General features: G+C 33.4%; 1 protein-coding gene across 1 annotated transcript in view; it reads left to right on the forward strand.

Moving 5' to 3' along the window:
- C1H9orf85 (chromosome 1 C9orf85 homolog) overlaps positions 1 to 16,434 on the forward strand; it is a 48,444-nt gene extending 32,010 nt beyond the window's left edge. The window contains exons 3-4 of the mRNA XM_051962119.1: positions 14,896 to 15,009; positions 16,043 to 16,434. Coding sequence (XP_051818079.1) covers positions 14,896 to 15,009; positions 16,043 to 16,214 — 286 coding nt within the window. The 3' untranslated portion in view covers positions 16,215 to 16,434. The remainder of the gene's footprint in view (positions 1 to 14,895; positions 15,010 to 16,042) is intronic.
- The last annotated feature ends 7,053 nt before the right edge of the window (positions 16,435 to 23,487 follow it).

Consider the following 23,487-nt stretch of genomic DNA (forward strand, 5'->3'; position numbering starts at 1 on the left):
TAACAGGGAAGTTTTTCTTGATAATTTCTTAATAGAAATTACGCCCCTTTTTAAAATCTTGGTTTTCTGATAGTCTGTATAGAATATTCCAATAGAATTATTATTCTTAAATGATCTCTTCTGGATGTTTTCCAGGACAGGTCTTTTTTCAATGAGGTATTGTACATTTTCTTCTTCTTCTTCTTTTTTTTTTTCATTCTTTTGATTTTGTTGAACTGATTATTGGTTTCTCATAGAGTCATTCACTTCTACCTTTTTCAGTTCTAATTTTTAAGAAACTATTATCTCTAGTGAATTTTTATACTTCCCTTTTTATTTGGCTAGTTCTATTTTTTAAGGAGTTTTTTTTTGTTCAGTGGATTTTTTTTTTTTTTTTACCATTTGATGAATTATATTTTTAAGGAATTGTTTTCCTCAGTAAATTTTTGTCCTTCCTTTTCCAAGCTGTTTACTCTCTTAATTCTCATTTCCCTTTCTTTCTTCCTTTCTCTCTCCTATCCTCCCTCCCTTTTTTCCTTTCTTCTTTCCTTCCTTCCTTCCCTGTCATCATAGTAGCTTTGTATAGTATGGGTTCATTTCTTCTTTTTCTTTTTTACTATTTTGGCACCTGTTTCATGACTTTTCATTTTACACTTCTTTCATTATGGACCTGAAACCTGATTTTTGGCTTTCTGTACCTCAGATGCTGGCAGTTTGCCCAGCCCAGAAATTTTAGTCATGAAAAATTAACATGAGTTAGAACTTCTTTTCATATGCTTTGTACTTATTCCTACAGTAAAGCCAGATACCAGAGAATCTGGAGGATATTTCTATTCACTGTCCAACATTATCAATAGAACAAATTCTGTAAAATATGCCAATTTCCAATTTATGTGATTGAATTAGCTGTGTTCTCTACTATAGTTAGCACTAATTTTGCACTTGAGTGACCCAGAGTAGTTGTGCCTATTGTGTTGGGAATTCCAAGACTGATAGTTTCCCTCCTATGCTGGGGTTGGAGACCTGACAACTGGCCTGTTGTGACACTAGCCTGCTGAGCCAGGACTGAGGGGCCTTAGTTGCTGATCTGTGCTGAAAGCCTCCCTTTGATTTGCCTGGGCACTGTCTGTGCTGGGTTATGTTCCTCTTTACCCAAGGGAGACAAGACTTTTCGTCAAGTCTTTCTAAGTTATCGTAAGCTGGAAAATTACTTCACTCTATGTTTTTGTGAGTTTTGTCACTCCAAAATCTGTTTCAAGGATTGATTTAACATTGTTTCCAGGAAAAATTGGGGAAAGTTCAGACAACTTCCTGGCTTTTTTCTACCATTTTGGTTCCTCCCTACTTAATGTATCATTGAGTAAAATTAAATTCATAGTACTATCTATCATTTGAACTTATGTATGGGATGCAATTTGTTCAAGCAAGGCTGCATTTTGATTTACAATGTTAAATACTTTAGAAAAAATCAAGAAATAGTATATGCAATGGCATCCTTTGTACTTTATATCTTTCATTCATTTGTGTGACTGTAAAGATGTGGTCTTTTGTAGAAAACTGTTGAATCCTGTTTATGTAGTCTGTCAGGCCATCAGTAAATTTGCATTTATTAAGTACCTCTTATGTGCCAGATACTGTACTAAGCACTAATTCAAAATGCTAAATACAAATAGATTGTGTTTTTGTGTGTATGTGTGTAAAGTTGAAAATTTGGAGGAAATAGGACAAGGTTTCTTGTAGAAGGTGAGACTTTACCTGAGACGTAAAGGAGGGTTTGTCATCAAGTACACTCTCTCTTTAATCATTCTTATAGAAATTTTGCAATCATGAAAAAATCATCATAAGTCAGAACTTCTTTTCATGCTTTGCAATATTATTTCCTACAATAAAGTACATATCAGGAAATCTGGAGGATGCTTCTGTTCACTGTCCATCATGAATATGACAAAATATGTCAATTTCCAATTTATGTAACTGAATTAGCTGTATTTTGTACTGTAGTTAGGACTAGTTTTGCTATGTGGTATTTAGTTTAATTTATGGAACTTATAATTTATAAAGGTAGCTAAGTATCATAATGGATGTCACCATGCCTGGAATCAGGAAAATCTTAGTTCAGATTTGGCTTTAGAGATTGACTAGGTGAGTGACTTCTGGGTAAGACACTTAATCTTGTTTGCTTTGGTTTCCTCATCTGTAAAATGAGCTGGAAAAGGAAATGGCAAAACACTCCAGTATACTTGCCAAGAAAACCCTGAATGGGGTGCTGAAGAATATGACACAATTGAAAAATGACTGAAAAACAACAAATAGAACTCATATAAACTTAAGATATTTTTAATATTTTGATTGAATTCAAACCTGCTAATGGTATTTTCAAGTTTTTATAGTCTTAACATCACTCTTTATCATAGCCTTTTAATAAATGACAAATTAAATCACAGGAAGTAGATATATAAAATGTGCTCGTCCTATTTATATAGGCTGCATTTGACTTTTTCATTAATTATATGTTCCAACCTTCATGATTTTTGTCTCTATTCTTAATGTACATAGTGAAAAAGGATGCTGCTGGTAGCACTGAAAATAAGTACCAAACATTGAGATTTTTGCAGTTGTTGGAAAATTCTTGGACTGAGTTCAGCTTTAGTGAAGATTTGTATTATTCTTCCCTTTGTATTCTGTAGACTAAATCAGATGTTTTAATGTCTGCTATGGGTAATTGCTTAGAGGCAAAAGACAACAATTACAATTGGTGAGATCACCACATCTAAATAAAAAAGGTAATTAGTATGAACAGCAATGTTTTATAACTATCTTTACAAGGGAATTTTGATGTGCAAAGATTTTTATTATTCAATAAAATAAATATTTTATTGAAAGTTCATCTTATTATTCTTATTAGCTAGCTGTAGTTGCCGCTGATATGTCTGTTATGTATTGGCAAATAGTGAGATACTGAGTAAAAATACTGTCTCCTGCCATAAGTAAGCAAATGAAAATATGTCACCACAGAGTAAATATCTGGTCTTCGGTTTCTAGCTTTCCTACTAAATTGAGCTAATTTCTATATCATCTCTAAGTAATTGGTATCAGAGTGGATATAGTGCTGAATTTGGAGTCTGGAATGCTTAGTTTGACTCCTGCCTCAGCTACTTATGGGTTATGCTTCCCTTTATACAAGAGAGACAAAACTTTTCCTCAAATCCTTCTGAATTATCTTAAGCTAGAAAACTGTTTCACTCCATCTTTTTGTCACTTAGCATCTGTTTCAAGAATTGTTTTATCATTGTTTCCAAGAGGAAACTGGGAAGAGTTCAGACATTCTGACTCTGGGCAGGTCACTGAGCTTGCTAGCCTCAGTTTCCTTTCTCCAAAATGGGTGTTATAATAGTACCTATTTCGTAGGACTGTTATGATGATCAAATGAAACAATCTTAGTAATATACTTTGCAAACCTTAAAGCATTATTAAATGTTATCTTTGATGGTCTATAACTGTATCTATGTATTTGTCATATGTATAGCTTTGTGTATTTGTAACTTTTGATCTTGGATGAAAAGGGAGGCCATGATGATTCATAGATTGTAAGGTTATAATCCATCAGTGAAGAGTATCCCCACATTGATTAAATTACAAGACTTATTTAGTATGTGTATATGTAGAGAAAAAGTATAAAAGCATTGAATTTGGAATCAAAGATCTTGGGTCCAAATATTGCCTTATTTTATTTCCCAGAAAAACTTGACAGATCATTTAACTTCTCATGTTATAGAAAAGATGGAAAATGGCTAAATAAACTGTGATGTTTGATTGTAATGGAATATTATTGGGCTATGAGAAATGAAAAACAAGAAGATCTCAGAAAAATCTAGAAAGACTTTTGTGAACTAATGCATAAAGAAGTGAACAACCAAGAGAATGTTGTACACAATAACAGCAATAATGTTTGATGAAGAACTGTGAATGTCAGCTATTCTTGTTACTACAATCCCAAAGGACTAATGTTTAAGCATACTATCGATTTCCAGAGAAAGAAATGATAATGTTTGAAGATATATTGAAGCATGCTTTTTTTCACTTTCCTTTTCTTTTTTTATTTGAAATATAGAAAATGACTAATGTAGAAATATTTTAGAGGATTGAACATGTATAACCCATATCTGATTGCTTGATGGGGAGAGAGGATTAGAATTTGGAATTCAAAACTTCAAATAAAAATGTGGAAAATTGGGGGAAAAAACTATAAACTATGCCCAAAGGGCTATCAAACTGTGCTTGCCCTTTGATCCAGCAGTGTCCCTACTGGGTCTATATTCCAAAAAAGATCATAAAAGAGAAAAAAGGACTTACATGTGCAAAATTTTTGTAGCAGTCCTTTTTATAATGGCAAGGAACTAGTATTTGAGTGAATGTTTATCTATTAGAGATTTATGGTATTATGTAATAGAACATTATTGTTCTAAAAGAAATGATGAATAGGCTGATTTCAGAAAACCCTGGAAAGACCCTGGAAAGACTTACATGAACTGATGCTGAGTGAAGTGAGTAGAACCAAAAGAACATTGTACCCAGTAACAAGAAGATTATGGCTCTTCCCAACAATGTCTTGATTTAAGATATTTCCAACAGACTTGGGATGAAAAATGCCATCTGCCATCCAGAGATAGAACGATGGGGACTGAATAAGGATTGAAGCATAGTATTTTCCCTTTTTATTTATTTGTTATTTTTCTTTGTCAGGGTTTTTTTCCCTTTTTGGCCTGTACAACATGATAAATAAGAAAATATGTTTAAAAGAATTGTAGATATTTAACCTATATCAAATTGCTTTCTGTTTTGAGGAGGGGGGGGCTAAGGGAAGGAGGGAGAAAAATTTAAAAATGTTGAAAACTATTTTTACATGTATTGGAAAAATTAAATACTATTAAAAAAAATAGACCTTCAAAATTATTTAATTCAATTCACTTTGTAAACTAAAGTACTATATGTAAATAGGTGTTATTACAGATGAGAAAACTGAGGCCCCTATAAGTTCTGTCATTTACCCAAGATATTATAAAGCTATATACAAGATAAATAGGAAATAATTAAAAGAAGAAAAGCAATGGAATTTACAAGGTTGGGGAAGACATCATTTACAAGATAGGATTTTATTTTGAACTTAAAAGGAAGCCAGGGAGATCACTAGGAAGAGTGGAATAAGAGTTTTCTCAACTTCGGGAAAATGTTTGGAGCCAAGAGTTAAAATGTCTTGTTTGTGTAACTGCCAGTAAGCCAATGTTATTACTGGAGTTGAAAACTGTTAGGGAGGTGAAAGACAAATGTAAGAGGGGACTAGGTTATGAAGCACTTTGCATGCCAAATAGAACTTTTTGTTTTCTCCTGAAGATGGTATGAAGTGACTAAAGTTGGTTGAGTAGAGAAATGTTATGATTGGATAGGCACTTTAATTATGATTCACAACTGTGAAGGCTCTCGGAGAATTGACCTGCCCTTTCACCTTGGCCTGGTCTTTAACAATTCCCCAGTTTTTGTTTTATGGAAACACGATTATTTTCCCCCCATTGCATAGTCAGTAAGTTTATGCATTAGCTGTTATCTAAGTCCACATGCTAAGACACACGAGTCCTCATGCTAGGGAGTGCAAACAGCACTATTACTAATAGATCTATTAGTAGATAGTTGTAGGGTAAGATACTATAGCAGGTGTTGAATCTTGTGACTTGTCATGGAGGCAAATCAAATAGAGAAGAGAATTGTAGTCAGAACAAGCATTTTTCATAAATCTCTCATCAGTCTCCTGGCTTGGCCCTTTGATGTGTTGGCCCATTTAATTACTTAGACTAAAAAAAGTCTTACTGGGTCTCTTCTCCCTTTCCTTCCCTGCAGGTTACTGAAGAAACTCTGGGAGGATCCTACTCACAAACAGCTCTTGGGCACTGATGCTTCTTTGTTTCTTTGTGTATCTTATGACCCACATTCGGGCGCCATATGTTGTGATTAGCTGTGTCAAAGGCTGCAGAAAGGTCAAGGAAAGACCTTTGGGTTTGGCAACAAAAGATCATTAATAATTTTGGAGAGACCAGTTTCAGTTGAATAAGATCAGAAACCAGATTATAAGGAGTTAAGATGAAAGTGAGGAAAAAAAGTGGAAGTATCTATTGTAGATAGCTTTTTTTTCAGAGGTTAGCTCCAAAGAAGGAAGAGACATAAGAGTAGAAGGATCAAATAAGGGCTTTTTTCAGGATAGAGAAACATGGATATATTTGCCAACAATAGGAAATAAGGTAATGGGTAAAGGTTGAAAATAAGTGAAAGTGAGATGACAGGGAGCTGTTCCGGTGATTGAAGGAGGTGAGATGGAATACAATTACTTGAACAAGTGGAAAAGTTAACCTTGGTACAGAACTATGGCTGCTTCCTCATATGCAACAGCAAAAGGGAGAGAGAGGCAAAAGTGACAGGAGATGAAAAAAAGAGTGAAAATTGAGAGTTGATGGTAAATGGACTCAAAGGTTCTTAGCTGAGAGAGTGGGGTAGAGAGCTCCATGGGGGGTTTAACCAAGCATGAGAAGCTTTGGAATTGCTGCTATGGAAAATGAATTGACAAGAGATATAGGAAGATTATCTAGTAGCAGGGCCCATTTGAGATAAAGTAACATAAATTTGTAGTGGACTAGACAGAATAATTGTATGATTTTGCCCACCTTTGTTCAGAGTGTAGGCACAAAGACAATGTATGGTACCACATGGGAAGCCTCTTCTGGGAGAGACCAGAGTGGAAAATGTGTGTTTTGTGTTTAGGAGGAACTATGTTAAAATCCATAATTGGCCTTGGCAAGGATAAGGATGGGATGCAAACTTATCTTCTTAGTTCATCTTGATAAAGAGTCATTCTACAGCTTCTTTTCAGTAATGACAGGAGAATACAAACCACTTCAGTTCCATTGTATAATCATCTATTAAGTGTGCTGTATATCAGACTTGCCCAACTCTAAGAATATCACAAACATGAAAAATTACACTTATATTAGCATTTTTTTTGTAATTGATACCAGAAGATATAAAACAATTGTACCTAAATGGTAAGATGGATCACAGGTTCTCCTCAGAGAAATGAAGAATGGCATTGGTTTTATTGTGTTCCCCACGGTAATAACAAACATCATTTGCTGGAATACTTGAAATACTTGCTTTGCAGTACTTATAAAGAGCATAAGGAAATAGACCTCCATAAATTACGGTTTAGGTACCACTGCAAAGCATGAAGAAATTGAACATCTTTGTGGAAGATGCGATAGGATCCTCCAAAATAGTGGTGTCAAATTCAAATAGAAATGGGAGCCACTAAATTGTATAAAGGGATCCTTGTATGCCACATATTGATTTAGAAAACCACATATAAATATTTTTTGCATTCTTTGTATTTTTATTTAGTTAAATATTTCCCAATTGCATTTTAATCTGGTTTGTTCCAAGAGCAGCAATGAAGGTAGGAAGGCTCCCATGCTTGACATAGTTACTCCATACCAAGTTAACATATACTATATAGTTATTTGTCTTCTCTTTGATGGCATAGGAAAATATAGCAAAATTTTTTCATGAGTAAGAAAAGAAATATGTCAAAGGAATGTAAATTACTCAGAAGCTGTATACTTATTCCCTTTAAATATTTTCTTAAAGGTCAATCTGTCAAGCAATTTCTTCAAGAATTTGGAATGGTGAACAAGATAAGTACTGTTCATAACAAAACTGAATATATTTAAACAAAGAGGAAATACTAATGTGTGAATGAACCATTTTAGAATCATTTATTTCTGGCCAGATCATTGACTAGTTGAGAAAATGTGACCGTCAATAGCAAATTAGAAGAATTAACTGAAGACACTTCATTGAATTGCATCTTAAATATGCCCTGTATAAAGAGAAAACAGTTTTTAAATGATTAACATTGTAAAGCAGGCAATACAATGAGAAGGCTAAAGAGCATGACAGCTTCCTCAGTCCGTGAGATATTTAATTGTTCTTTGCCAAGAGACCCGGTAGGCAAATGCAAAGCTGATTTAGAGCAAAGCTGCTTAAACTGTGGGTCCCAAATAAATAAATATTGGGGTCATTAAATTATGATTTCTTATCAGTAAATACTAATAGTGACAAGAAGGAATGTTGTGTCACTATATTCCAGGAAGATGAGTTTACTTTATATTTGGGTTTTAGTCATAGTGACTTATATTCACAGTTTATGTCAACTATTATGTAATTATACTAAAAAGCTATTAGAAATAATCCACATCTTTAGCAAAGTTACAGGATTCAAAATAAACCCACATAAGTCATCAGCATTCTTATATATCACTAATAACATCCAACAGTTACAAAGAGAAATTCCATTTAAAGTAACTACCAATAGTATAAAATATTTGGGAATCTATCTGCCAAGAGAAAATCATGAACTATATGAACAAAACTGCAAAACACTTCACACAAAGTCAGATTTAACCAATTGGAAAAATATTAAGTGTTCTTGGACAGATTGAGCAAATATAATAAAGATGACAATATTACCTAAACTAATCTGCTAATGTGGTGCTATACCAATCAGATTCCCAAAAAACTATTTTAATGACCTAGAAAAAATAACAAAGTTCATATGGAAAAACAAAAGGTCAAGAATTTCAAGGGAACTAATGATGAAAAAAAAATCAAATGAAGGTGGCCTAGCTGTACCAGATCTAAAATTATATTATAAAGCAGCCATTACCAAAACCATTTGGTATTAGCTAAGAAATAGACTAGTTGATCAGTGGGATAGGTTAGGTTCAAAGGACAAAATAATCAATAACTTTAATTAGTGTTTGACAAACTCAAAGACCCCAGCTTTTGAGATAAGAATTCGCTGTTTGACAAAAACTGCTGGGAAAATTGAGAATTAGTATGGCAGAAACAAGGCATTGACCCACACTTAACCCCATACACCAAGATAAGGTTAAAATTAGTTCATGACCTAGGCATAAAGAATGAGATTATAAATAAATTAAAAGAACATAGGACAGTATATCTCTCAGACCTATGGAGGAAGAAGGAATTTGTGACCAAAAAAGAACTAGAGATCATTATTGATTACAAAATAGAAAATTTTGATTATCAAATTGAAAAATTTTTGTACAAACAAAACTAATGCAGACAAGATTAGAAGGGAAGCAATCAACTGGGAAAACATTTTTACAGTTAAAGGTTCTGATAAAGGCCTCGACTCTTAATTTATAAGAAATCAAGCTATTCTCCAATTGATAAATGGTCAAAGGATATGAACAATTTTCAGATGATGAAATTGAAACTATTTCTAGCCATATGAAAAGATGCTCCAAGTCATTATTAAATATCAGAGAAATGCAAATTAAGACAACTGAGATATCACTACATACCTGTCAGTTGGCTGGAATGACAGGAAAAGATAATGCGGAAGGTTGGGAAAACTGGGACACTGATGCATTATTGGTGGAATTGTGAACACATCCAGCCATTTTGGAGAGCGATTTGGAACTATGCTCAAAAAGTTATCAAACTCTGCATACCCTTTGAGCCAGCAGTGTTACTACTGGGCTTATATCCCAAAGAGATATTAAAGAAGGGAAAGGGAGCTATATGTACAAGAATGTTTGTGGCAGCCCTCTTTGTAGCTACCTGAAACTGGAGTGGATGCCCTTCAATTGGAGAATGGCTAAATAAATTGTGGTATATGAATGTTATAGAATATTACTGTTCTGTAAGAAATGACCAGCAGGATGATTTCAGAAAGGCCTGGAGAGACTTGCATGAACTGAGTTGAGTGAAATGAGCAGGACCAGGAGATTATATACTTCAACAACAATACCATATGATGATCAATTCTGATGGACGTGGCCCTCTTCAACAATGAGATGAAACAAATCAGTTCCAATAGAACAGTAATGAATTGAACAAGTAACACCCAATGAAATAACTCTGGGAATTGAGTGTGAACCACAACATAGCATTTTCAATCCCTCTGTTTTTGTCCGCTTGCATTTTCACAGATTAATTGTACATTATTTCAAAGTCCAATTCTTCTTGTACAGCAAAATAACTGTATGGACATGTATACATATATTGTATTTAACATATACTTTAACATTTTTTACATGTATTGGTATACCTGCCATCTGGGGGAGGGAATGGGGGGAAGAAGGGGAAAAATTGAAACAAAAGGTTTTGCAACTGACTGTCAATGCTGAAAAATTACCCATGCATATATCTTGTAAATAAAAAGATATATAATATATAAAGAATTTGAATGCTATATTACTTGGAGCATGTTTCCTGTATGCTATGTATACATATATATATATAGCTTCATTGTCTGATACCTTGCTAAAGCAAGATATAATTTCCCTCATCTTTTAAAATTATGTCTACTTTTGCTTTTCCTCTTTGCTTTACTTCACTTAAACTGAAGTATAAAATAATCTAGCCCCATGTCTTTACTCTGCTTTGTTTCTGGTTTTTGGTTTCTGGTAGAATTTTTTCTGGTTTTTGATCCATTCTGCTATTTGCTTCCGTTTTATGGGGAAAGAGTTTATCTCATTCACCTTTAGAGTTATATTTACTAACTGTATTTCCTTCCATCCTGTTTGTCCTCAAACATCCATTCCCTCTTCCCAGTGTTTTGCTTCTATCTGTCCTCCCTTCTGTCAGTTCTCTTTACTTAATCTTTTCTTCTCCTATTTCTATAATGGCTAAGATTGATTTCTATATTCAGCTGATTGTGTATATTATTCCCTCTCAAGCCAATACTGATGAGAGTAAGATTAAAGCAATGCCCACTACCTGCTCTTCCATCTTCCCTTCCACCGTAATAGGTCTTTCATATTTCTTCCTCTCCCTTCCTTCTACACGCAGTGTATTCTTTAATTATTTTTATGCCATTTCTTCAAATTCATCTTATGCCTATATCTTCTGTTAGTGATACAATTTTTTTTCTCAATATTTTGTTTTTATTTTTTTTAACATTTTTGTATGATTTTGTTCCATATTTTTCTCTTTTCCTCCCTTACTTTTTCCTTCTTTAAGACAACAAAACAGTGATTATAGACAGATGTAAAATACTTCAAAACATTTCCATATGTGCTATGCCAGAAAAACTAGAGCAAAAGGAAAAAAAAAAAAGCAAAAAAAAACAAGAAAAAGCAACCCCCCCCCCAAAAAAAAATAAAAGGTGAAAATGCTATCCTTTGATTCAGTCTCTATGATTCTTTCTCTGGTGTATGGCATTTCCCATGCCAAGTCTATTAGAATTGTCTTAGGTCACTGCATGGGTGAGAAGACTAATTCTGTCGTAGTTGATCATCATATAATCTTGCTATTACTATGTAAAGTGTCCTGATTCCACTAACTTCACTCAGCATCCAAACTTTTCTGAAATCAACATCCTCAAGTGATATAATTTTTTTAAAATTATAAATAACATCTTCCCATTTAGGTATGTAAATAGTTTAGCTCTGTTGAATCACTTACGTTTTCTTTCCCCCTTTATACCTCAGTTTTTCTTGGGTCTTGATATAGGAGATCAAATTTTTGATTTAAATCTGGTCTTCTTATAAAGCTGAAAATCCTTCCTTTTATTCAAGCATTAAACTTCAATCATTAAATGACCATATTTTTCTTGATGCTTACTTTTTGTTCAAGCTCCTTTTCTTTCCAGGATACCATGATTTCTAATCTTTTAATGTTATAGCTACTAATTTCTGTGTAATCCTATTTGTGGCTCCCCAATATTTGAATCATTTCTGGCCACTTGCAGTATTTTTTCCTTGATAGTTCTGAAATTTAGCTATAATAGTCCTTGAAGTTTTTATTTGGGGTCTCTTACCTGAGATGATTGCTGGATTCTTTCAGTACCTCTTTTACCCTCTGGTTCCATGGCATGTGAATGATTTTCCTTGATAATTTGGATGCTGTTGAGGTACTCCAGTGATTCTGATATTGTCTCTCCTGGATCTATATTCCAGGTCAGTTTTTTTTTTTTTTTCCATGAGGTATTTTATATTTCCTTTCATTTTTTCTTTTTTTTAATTTTTGATATCTCATAGAGTCATTAGCTTCCATTTACCCAATTCTAATTTTTAAGGTTTTTTTTTTTCCTCGATTAGTTTTTGTACTTTCTTTTTCACTTAACCATTTGTGTTTGTATCTCTTTTTGCAGCCTTTTTTTCATAATTCTTTTGCATCACTCATTTCTTTTCTCAAATTTTCTTCTAACCTTTCTTATATGATTTTTAAACTCTCCCATGAGTTCTGTTTGGGCTTGAGACCACTTTTGGACCCATTTTTCTTTGGGGTTTTGCCCATAGATATATGTCTTGGTCTTGTTGTTTTCTTCAAAGTTTGTTTCTTGGTCTTCCTGTTACCAAGATAACTTTCTATGGTCAGATTCTCTTTTTCTTTTTTTTTGCGGGGGGGGGGGGCAGATTTTTACCTTTTTTTTTTTTTTTTTTAAACTTGATTTCTGTTCCCAGGGTGGAGGGAGCATCATCTCAGGCTTCTTTTGCCTAAGGCTGCAGATTCTGGCTTTGAGGCCTCATTCTGCTGTGCTGAGGGGAAACAGTGGAAGGTAGGGGACAGGAGATGGTGTGTATCTCACCCTAGTAGAGGCTGTAGGGGGTCTAGCTGCTTACCTGGTGCTGATAAGTGGTGTCTGGCATGTGCTGAGGCTGCGTGAGATATTTCTGTGTTTCTCCAGGCTATATTGAAGTGTAAGGCAGTCTTGCTCTATTACCTGCCTATTTTCTATATTTGCTATGTTGAAGCAAGTGGCAGGGGGCCTGGAGCTGGCTGCTGCCTGTTTGCTTAGACATCCTAGGACTGGTCTCTACCTGTTTGCTAAGAACTACAGTAAAGCACTAGGAAGTCTGACTGTTGAAGTTTGTCTGTTTGCCCTAGGCTATGTGTAAAGCATAAAGAGACTCTCAAAGCTGGAGTCTATCCAGTTTCTTGATTATTCTGAGGTGGTTGGGGGTCTTGTTATTGCCATTTACCTGCTCCACTGCACTAGAACTGAGGATCTACCACTGGTTTTCTGAGGTAGGGCTTGCTTCCTGTCCTGAACTACACATTCTCCTTTTACCTGAGTGAGACAAACCTTTCCTGGATCTTCTAAATTTCTTGGGCTCAGAAACTGTTTTACTTTGTCTTTTTACTTTTTACTTTTTTTTGCTGCTATTCCAGGATTGTTTGGGGGCACTATTTTGTGAGTTTGGGAGTAAATATGGGGGAATTAACTGGGTTTACTGGTTACTCCGGCACCTTGGCTCCCCGTCGTGTATTTTTAAGTAGAAACCTCAATTTGTTATTTCCTCTTTTTTTAAAAAAGAAAATGCATTTTATGCATATGACTAAAAATCTAAAAAACTTTCCTAGAGATACTTTATAGTTTTCATGGCATTGCAGTGATCATGAAATATTTGATAGACATTTCAAATAGTGGGACAGTTTCTCAGGCAAAATTCCCATTAGGAATAATGTGGTTGATTGAAAAAAATGCTACATTTAGAGTAGAAAAATTTTAAGAACAAATTCTAATTCTGGTTCTTGCTCCTGTGAATAGACAAGTCGACTCAGCTTATTTGGTTTTCAGTTTCCTTACTGAAGATACTGACTTAGTGGAAAGAATACTAGACTTTCAAGTCAAAAAGAACTAAATTTTAATTTTACATGTGATTCTTTTTAGCTGGATGACCGTGGACAATTCATTTGATTTTTCTGATCCTCAATTTCCTCAACTGTGAAAATAGAGATAATAGTATCTACTTCACATGGTTGTTGTGAGATTCAAAAAAGATAATATTTGTAAAGCATTATGTAAATCTTAAAGCATTCTGTTAGTTATTACTTGGGTATTCCAGTGGAGCTGAGATAATTTTATTCAAGGTATCTCTCTAGTGACCACAAATCAGATCCCATCCTTTCTTGTCAATTTCTCTCCATGTTGGCCTGTCATTTCACTACAGAGGACCCACTTGAGTTGATAGTTGCCTTTTTTTATTCTCTTGACATTTCATGGAAATCAGTAGAGCACACAAGCAGTTCCTTAACTTGTTTCCCATATTTAATACATAACCAGCCCATCTCTTTGCTTCTTTATAGCTCTTTAAGTAATCCTCAACTTAGATTCTTAGTTGACTTTTCCACTTTCACATTCTTCCTATTTCAATCTGTTTTACCTAGGATTGCTAGAGTAAAATTCTTAATGCATAGAATTGATCCCTTTTACTCCCACATTTGGAAGCCTTCAATAATTCTACTCCCCACCACCATATCTCTCTATTTTTTGGTTTGTTTGTTTTGTTTTGCTTTGTTTTTTGCTTGGACCTGTTACTTCATTGGTAGAAGGAAGGAATCCCTATACCAATATAGGTGTATTCTATTGAACTGAACAAGACTCTACTTGTCATTACCTTCATCCCCTCTCTCTCTTTTTACACATTCATACCTTTCTTTACATTATCACCTAAGTCTGGAATTCAGTTTTTCCTTCTCTTCACTTGTTGCTTTCACTTATAGAATTGCAACCCCTTTCTGAAGGCCGCATTCAAGTACAAACCTTGGGGTCAACTTCTGTCATTTTAGACAGAAGTCCTTTTAATTTTTTGGTGTTACTATATTTTAATTTTATTATTAATTAGTATTATATTTTAGCATATATTATGTCCTCTACCAGTTTCCCTTCCATATACTTCCATTCAACATTTGTTGAATGAGATTGGTGAAAATAAATTTTCTTTATAATTTTTGAATTTCTGAAGCTTTTTTCTAGGAGGTAAAATGTTTGATAAGGATAATTGATAAAATTCAAATAGCTAAAATGAAATGGTATCAATTTTTTTTCTTCTTCTTTAGTATTAAATGTTTACAAAAGACAGTGAAGGATTCTTATCACACGATCTGTAGACCATGTGCTTGTGAACTTGAAGTTTGTGCTAAATGTGGAAAGAAAGAAGAAATTGTTATTCCGTGAGTATTTCCATGAAATTTTATTTTACTCTTTCAGTGTTTGAGGCACTTGAGTTTTCTTATGCTGAAGCATTCTGGTAACTAATTAGGGCTCATATTTCAGTATAATTATACAGTGGGCCAAAAGCAAATCTGTGGAAACAGATTATAAGAGAATTTCTATTTTAAAATTTTTCTATAGTCTTTCACCATATCAATTTCAATAATTTTTTTTTTACATTAATCAGCCCTAATAAGTTAACATTTTTATATTAAATTTAAAAAAAAATTTTTTTTCCCGTTGATGGCATAATTTTATTCATAAGTCAAGTCTTATTTGTCTGGCTGAGATCATTAAACTCAGGATGTAATCTATATATATCTGGTTCATGTTAAGACCTGCTTGTCTGACAAAGAAAAGAAAATAAGGAGTTGTGAATTAGATGTGATGCATTTATTGCTTTGTTATAGTAAATGGAAAACCAAATGTCAATTGGAATATATTTGCTGTTGCTCTTGTAGGGCATACTTGTAGTATTCCTATAATGTTGTCTCAAGGATGCAGATTATCTTAAAAGCCTTATGATATAAGCATTTAGTATAACTTTATTTACTACTTGGTGTACAACCATTGGGAGGATGAGTCAATAAGTACCCCAAACCTTATTCTATTTGATTGTTCTTTACAAGCACTGTTATCACAGTTAACACCACTCCCTGAAACCCAGATACCCTTCATTCATTCTTTTGCCCCAACTACTTTTCCTTAGCTTCTAGTCAAATCTACTCCTTAGAGAAGTTTTAAGCCTAAATTACTTTGCAAAAGTGGAATAAATAGCCAATCAATGAATATATTATTCAACATTATTATTGACTGGACTCATAACTTAATCTTCATGAATCCTTATATATACTTGTTTCATTGAAATTCCTGCTGATCAGGAATCTGAAAAAGGTAGAATTTTGTTTTAAAAAACTCCCTCTGCCTTTACTGAACAAAAAATAATAATAAAAACCTGGCAGGTAATTTCATTTTTTTTCCTCTCTCCATCAGGATCAGTAACAAGCTAGAGAAGATAGACAATGTTAAAAGTGATGAAATATGTAACTACAAGAGAAGAAAAAGGTTTGAAGGACAGACCAGTGATGAATTAGATTTTGACATTGATTTAAATGAATCAGAAGATGAAGAACAAGATAATCCATATGCAAATGTGAAAATCTAACTAACTTGAAGATCTTGTACAAAGGTCTATGGAATTAAATACAAGACAATAGAAAGCTCACTGACCTGGGATTAGAGGTTGCTAGGTTTTAAGTTTGCTTCTGTTTTTAGCAAGTTAATTAACCATGGTCAAATCTCTTGCTTTCTTGGAATCTGTTTTTTGTTTTTTGTTTTCATCTGTAAAATGGAATAAAAAGATGGGAAAATGGTTTCCAACTGTAGTTTTCTGTCATTTGGATTCCATTAGAAACAGAAGCCATGTTTAAATTTTCTCTTAGAACAATAAAAACAAAATTCCTTTTTTTTTTTTTAAATTCAACATACTATTCCTTTAATTTTGATGTTTCCATTTTGAGTTTTCTCATGGAATGTTTTTTCAGATCAAGAGTTCTGAAATTTCATTGTTATTATTTAGAAAGGTACATGATCAAAAGTCATAAACTTGAACAATATTGAGGAATAATGGAATATTTTGTTCTCTGATATGAAAGGAAGTGATTATTAGGATGTGGGACTTCAATAAATATTAATTAATCCCAAATAGGCAATTCACATTGAATAGCCATAATCTCATATTTTTCCTTCATTATAAAATTTTGTAATAGGAAGAACACTGAATGTGAGGTAAAACTTACAAGTTAGATAAGTCAGTTAAATTCTCTGGACTTCAGATTCCTTGTCTGTGCAATGGAAGTTAAAAAATACCTTCTATACAGAGTTGATATAAATAAAACATCTTGTAAACATTAAAAAACTGTGACTTATTCACAAAAATTATGTAAGAATATTCTTATTTGTAAGAATAATAATATCATTTTATACTACTCATTCTTCTTCATATAAAAGACAATTCATATTTTACATTAAAGAAGTGATGTTATATTGTGAAAAGTCAGAAGGTATAATCTCTATGTATCACTCAATTCCATGACCCAGAAATCTTAGACACAAACATTTTTGGGATACATTATACTCAAGCCCTTTTATATACTTATTTTATCATCCATATAATAGCACTTTACAGAAAGGAGGACAAGTAATAAAATTGATTTCTGACTCTTGCCAGTCAACTAGATGCTAGTTAACTGAGTTTCTCTGATTCTCAGCTTCTTATGTAGCAAGTTAATAAGAGTTATTCTGCTTCAAGTCATAAACATTGTAGAGTTTATTCATTTGCAGATGAGAAAGCAGGCCCACAAAGAACACAGGAATTGCCCCTTGCTGTATGGGTGTAATAGTGGCAGAAGAATTATTCTGAATTATCTCAGGCCAATACCCTTTCTATTCCATCTGTCTTACAGGATAGTTTTGAATATAAAATCATTTAGAAAATATGAAAATGGTATATTAATTTCTGAAAACAAGTTTATGGAGCTATACTCCCAGCATGCTAAATAGGACAGTAATCTTCATCTTTCTCAGCTCTCTTCTAGTCATTTATAAATGTGTTTTAATATAATAGCAATATCTCAGTTATTCAAAACACATGCAGGATATAATGTAATTATGCAATGTCTTTGCTTTCTGCATATTATTACTATTAAGCATGGTGCCTGTTACACAGATTACTCAACTGGAAGAAAGTTTGATAAAGAGCATCATCTAGTGGCCTATTTATGTAATTGTAATAGCTTAGAATCTATGTTATTTAGTTAGGTTGTATTTATATAGGAATTGTTTTCTGACTCAGAGTCATTTTCTAGAATGTAAACCATTATATAGAAGTGGAGCAAAGCCATATACCAAGACGACATACTGAATGTTCTGAAATATCATTTTTAATAGTGATATGTTATATATGTATATATAGTATATGTTATATAGCTAAAAATTATATTTTTATATAAAAAATAATTTTTTTTTATCCTAAATAGTGAAGGTTTAAAATTATGAGCTTACCTGTTCTGTCATGCAGGACAATTTTAAAACTGTTTTAAAACATTCCTTAAGAAGAAAAAAAATGCATAAAAATAGAAGAAAGAAATGGCATCAATTGAATAGAGTTTATTAAATGTGAGCTTAGTTCAGTGCATTAGGCCCCGATCTTTTTGTCCATGGTTTTGGAAACTGCTTCCATTTTCACATATAAGCAATTAATTTGAAATAAATGTTCAATAATCCCAATTGCCTCAGCAAAAAAAAAAAAAAAGAAATGTATGTTTGAAAATTGTCATGTGATCAATTGTCCATAGTCGAATAGGCAGCATTTATCTTAAACAATATTTTAATCCAGTTCTTCACACACTCCAAAGCCAGCCTTTGTTGCTATACCCTCTTTTCTTTTTTTGATCTTTACCCACATTTGGTATCCTTATCAGTTCTCATTTGTTCAGTTATATCCTGAGTCTCTTGACACATAAGTACTTTAATATACACTTGTATTTAGTAATTAGCAATTCACGATCTGGCTTCAACTTGGCTTTCATTGTTACATACTATTTGTCCTTCACACATTTTTGTGGTTCAGCAAAATATACTTTCTTGTTGTTCCTCACACATGGCACGTCATCTCCAATCTTTGTATAAATTCTCTCCCATGCCTTGCCTTATTTCTGCCTTATAGATTTCTTCATTTCCCTAAACTTCTTAGCACAAGTGAAGCCTCTCCTTATTCACTTTTAATTACTAATATTCTCTATCATCATCATCACACCTATTTTATATTTTTTGTACCTTTCATGTTGTTAGCTAATTAGAATGTTAGCTACTTGAGGATGGCGACAAAACTATAAATTTTGTCTTTGCATCTACAATAGCAGACATAATACTTAATTATCTTTTGTTGATTTATTAATTCATTTATATTTGGAGGATAGCATACTTTGAAAAATTAACAAAAAGACAGGTTACTATGTTGGGAATGATGTCTAAAAAGTATCATGTTTCTTTGCATCCTATGATTCTGTAAGAGGCTTGTGCTCAAGCAATACAAGTTTGTATTGGATTTTATTTTTATTTTAAAATGATTCAGTGTACAATGCACATACTTGTATACGCTAGAGACTGAAAAATCATACCCAGTATTTTCAGAGTCAAAGTGTTTTGTATGTTCATTTATATTTTATTTATGTGGGGAAAATTATTTTATTTGATAGACCACCCAGTAGGGTTACTCCATTAAGTTTGAGGGTCCAAAGACCCCAAAGAAACAGTGATCTTTGGAAAACAGTCTTTCATAGCTTTGTATAAGAAGGAAAAAGACCATACAATTTACAAATTCCCTATAAACTTTTATCTTCAAATCTGTATTATCATATGTACTTTTTAATAGATATTTTTTGCCCTCCCAATTTCTGAAAGGATGCTCGGTACTAAAAATAATCAAACTTGGCACCCAAAGACAATATTCCTAGAACTCCTAGAATAGAATTCCTAGAATTCCTAGAATAGAACCTAGAACCAGGTTAAAATGTAATAGGGAAATGTTTACCAAGATTTAGAAAAATACAATAAAAACACAGATGATATTTATGATTTTCTTAGTTAATAAGGAGATGGCAGGGATCCATGTCTTTCTCTTTGACACTGCTCTAAATCAGAGAGATGACATGGAAACACTGGGAGGCAAATGTCTGTTGGGCAGTATTGATCTTGAACTCCATTCTGAATACTGTGTCAGTCAGTTTTCAAAACTTAGGTGGAAGATTTTGTGTACTGGTAGAGGCATAAGCACTACCAAAATCTCATCGATAATAAAGATTTTGGGACAAAAATTTGCAGAGAATCACTTGAAAGATGGAATCAGAAAATAAAATTATCTTATTTTTAAATATAAAAGACTGCAAGGTTTTCACCAATATAGTACCAGCAGAGAACCAACTGATTTCTGTTACAATTATAACCTTGTGGTATGGGAGTGCTGAATAAATCTAAAGAACTGATGTTTAAGAAACAGTTCCAAAGAATTTGAAATGGGAAATGAAGATGGGATCAAAGATAAAAGATAAAGAGTATCTCAAATCTCACAAACAGTGAGAATCACTTCAAAAGAACTTAGTAAGTATAATGGACCTGAAAACAATGTCCACCTATAAACAAGGGCTTTCAGCATTTCTTATTTAGGCCTCTGGGCCCCTGAGACTGGTTTGTATCTTAATAACAGAATGATGAAACTTTATTTCCAGAATTTTGAAGATCTAGATTTATGATGGTCATTTGGCTGTGATCCTTCTCATAGCTAATATACTGTGAATAATTATTTATTTGTTCTCTTGTTCATTACACTAATAATAATGTAGCCAGTAACTTTGATGTTTCTTTAAGCTGAAAAAATTAGTGAGTTCAGTATTTATACATTAGCAAAAGTTAATGGGAAGAGAGATTTTTCCAATTTATTAAGTAACATTTATTTCTTTATTAAGTAATGTTTGGTAAACTAATGAGGGCAGCTCAGAGATGATTGATCATTTAATGATGTTACAATTTTAGTAATTAATGAAATACCAGAACATACCCCTTGATTGCCTCAGGACCTTGGACAAGAACAAATAAGAAAGATGGGTGTTGGGGTGGAAAGGTAACTACCCCACCTAAGAAATACCTGCTTTATTGACCTTGTACTGCCATAGGTGTTATAGTAAATTTTCTGCATGAAAAATCAGAAGTAGAGAAGCAGTAAACTATACGCTTGTGGCCAAAAATGTGACAAGGTAGCATGACTACAAAAAAAGCATAATGAGACCTTCAATTTTTTTCTTTGTTTTCCTGTTTTGTCTCCCATTTATTCCAATGGGATCATTTCCATCATAATGTCACATCCCCATCCCTTCTACAACATTAAATTTGGAATAATTCTTTATGATCCAGCAGAGACTATCTGTTACCGTGATGTGGTTTCCTTCCTTTCGATTTTTTACTTGTAGAATTTCCTGTCTATCTTACCAAAAAGTATTGGAGATTTCCAGTATGATTAGTCAGGGACATCCCACACATAAATCACTCATTTAGTAAAGCCTAAAATTTGGCAAGAACTGGATTCTGAAATTGTTTCTGAATCATTTATAAGAAACAGTTGTTTGTTTCTCTAAGTCTTTGTTTTTATAACCTATCAGTGGCAGCTCCACCTATGTATTTGCCAGTTGGAGACAATTATTCTAACTCTGGAGTAGTCTTTTCAGGCCTTAGCACCTAAGGCCTCTTATTTCCTTTTTATTAGCCTGAAAGATTCTAAGCATTTTGTGGATTTTCAAGACAATGTGATGAACGGTGCACTTAGGATGAGAAAGTCCAAATTAATATCCTGGTTCACTCAAGCTCTATGAGTTTCACCAGAATTTCTCCTTCTTCATCTGTAAAATGGAGATAGTGCTGCATAACTTGCCTTGGTCAATGATAATAGAACTACCATATCACAATCCCTCATTAGAATTTGACACAAGAAAATAACTAAAGAAAACAAAGATGAGGAAATTGGCTGGAGTAGATCATTTATTCACAATGGTGACCATGCTAGTATGACATTTTGGGGAGAGATAAGAGATCATCTTAAGGTATCTGAAAGAGAAGAAAATGCCAAACACTTGGAAGAATTCATAAGAAATCTTGTTCAGGGACAGACACACAGAAATTGATAATATTAGTGACTGTCAAGTCATATACCTACTTTCACATCTCTATAGAATTATGAGAATTATCTTTGCATCAAAACCAATTTTAATGGTATTTATTATTTTCCTCAGTGTGCTTTTGTACCCCCTTTCCCAATTTTGCTTCTTAAAAATTTCTTCACATTAGTTTTTTGTGTTTCCTTTTGTTCCATTCTCAATTTTGTACCTATTTTTTCATCTGTCTTAATTGATTTTCAAAATTCCTTTTGAGCTCTTCCATGACCTGAGACCAATTTTTATTTTTCTTGGAGGCTTTGGATGTAGGTTTTTTGACTTTATCTTCTTCTACATCTTTATAATCACACAACTAGCTAAATAAATGGTATGGTGAATACAAGCTCGAACTGCTAATTGTGCATTGATTTTTTAAAGAAAATTCATTAAAACAAAATTCCCTTTTTTAAAGGCTTTCCAACAAGCTATTTGCTGTGAATGTGTCAAAATTGAATAGAATTCCTTGAAAGAAGTAATGGAGATGACATCTTCAGTGATCAGCTGACTAAGTCAGCTGAAGCGGAAGTCAAGTGAACAAGCATATATTCAATGCCAGGGACTACGCTAAAGCTATAAGAATACAAATATGAGCAAAAACAGTCCCTGTTCTCAGGGAGCTATTTCTAGAAGAGTAAGATAATGTAATAACAATACAATGAATATGAATTAATAAATAGGAAGCAGAGCCAAGATAATGGAATAAAGACTCCAGTGGTGAGGAGGAACTCACCTAACCTCTTCCCCAAACTGCTCCAAATTCCTTTAAATAATGACTAAACAAATTTTAGAGCATCAGAACATCCTAAAAGATGGAGCAGAATATTTTCCAGCCAAAGGCAATTTAGAAGGTCACCAGCAAAATTTTGTGACACCAGTTTGGGAGTCCAGCATGCAATTTTGGTGCAGATCAGGCCAGTGCAGCCCAGTTCCACACCACTAAAGCAGTTTCTAGATCTTTCAGCCCAGAGACACCAAAGAGGACTTGGAAGTTCAGCAGAAAAGGTTGCTTTAACATATTAGATCTCATAGCTACAGTGGTGCAGGGACACTCCTAATAATTGCAAGACAGAAAAAGAATGCTTGTGATCAGGTCCCTAGAAGGATTTCTGAAAACAGCTGCATAAAAACCCTGCACCCTGGAAACAGACCCCTGCTTTAACAAAGAGTTAAAAAGCTGAGTATAGGCTAGGAATGAACAGACAACAAAGTTTCTGATCAAAATTTACTGTGATGACAAGAAAGATCAAAATATGCACTCAGAAAAAGATAAAGTCAAAACTCCTACATCCAAAGCCTACAAGAAAAATAAAAATTGGTCTCAGGCCATGAAAGAGCTCAAAAGGAATTTTGAAAATCAAGTAAGACAGAGGAAAAAATAGGTACAAAATTGAGAATGGAACAAAAGGAAACACAAAAAACTAATGTGAAGAAATTTTTAAGAAGCAAAATTGGGAAAGGGGGTACAAAAGCACACTGAGGAAAATAATTACTTAAAAATTAAAATTGAGCAAATGGAAGCTAGTGACTTTGTGAGAACTAAGATACAATAAAGCAAAAACCTCTCAAAATGAAAAAAATTGTGAAATATCTCATTGGAAAAATGACTGCACTGGAAAACGGATCCAGGAGAGATAATTTTAAAATTATTGGTCTACAATTCTGAAGAGTGTTTCT

This window comes from Antechinus flavipes, chromosome 1 (assembly GCF_016432865.1).
Source record: "Antechinus flavipes isolate AdamAnt ecotype Samford, QLD, Australia chromosome 1, AdamAnt_v2, whole genome shotgun sequence".
NCBI lineage: Eukaryota > Metazoa > Chordata > Mammalia > Dasyuromorphia > Dasyuridae > Antechinus > Antechinus flavipes.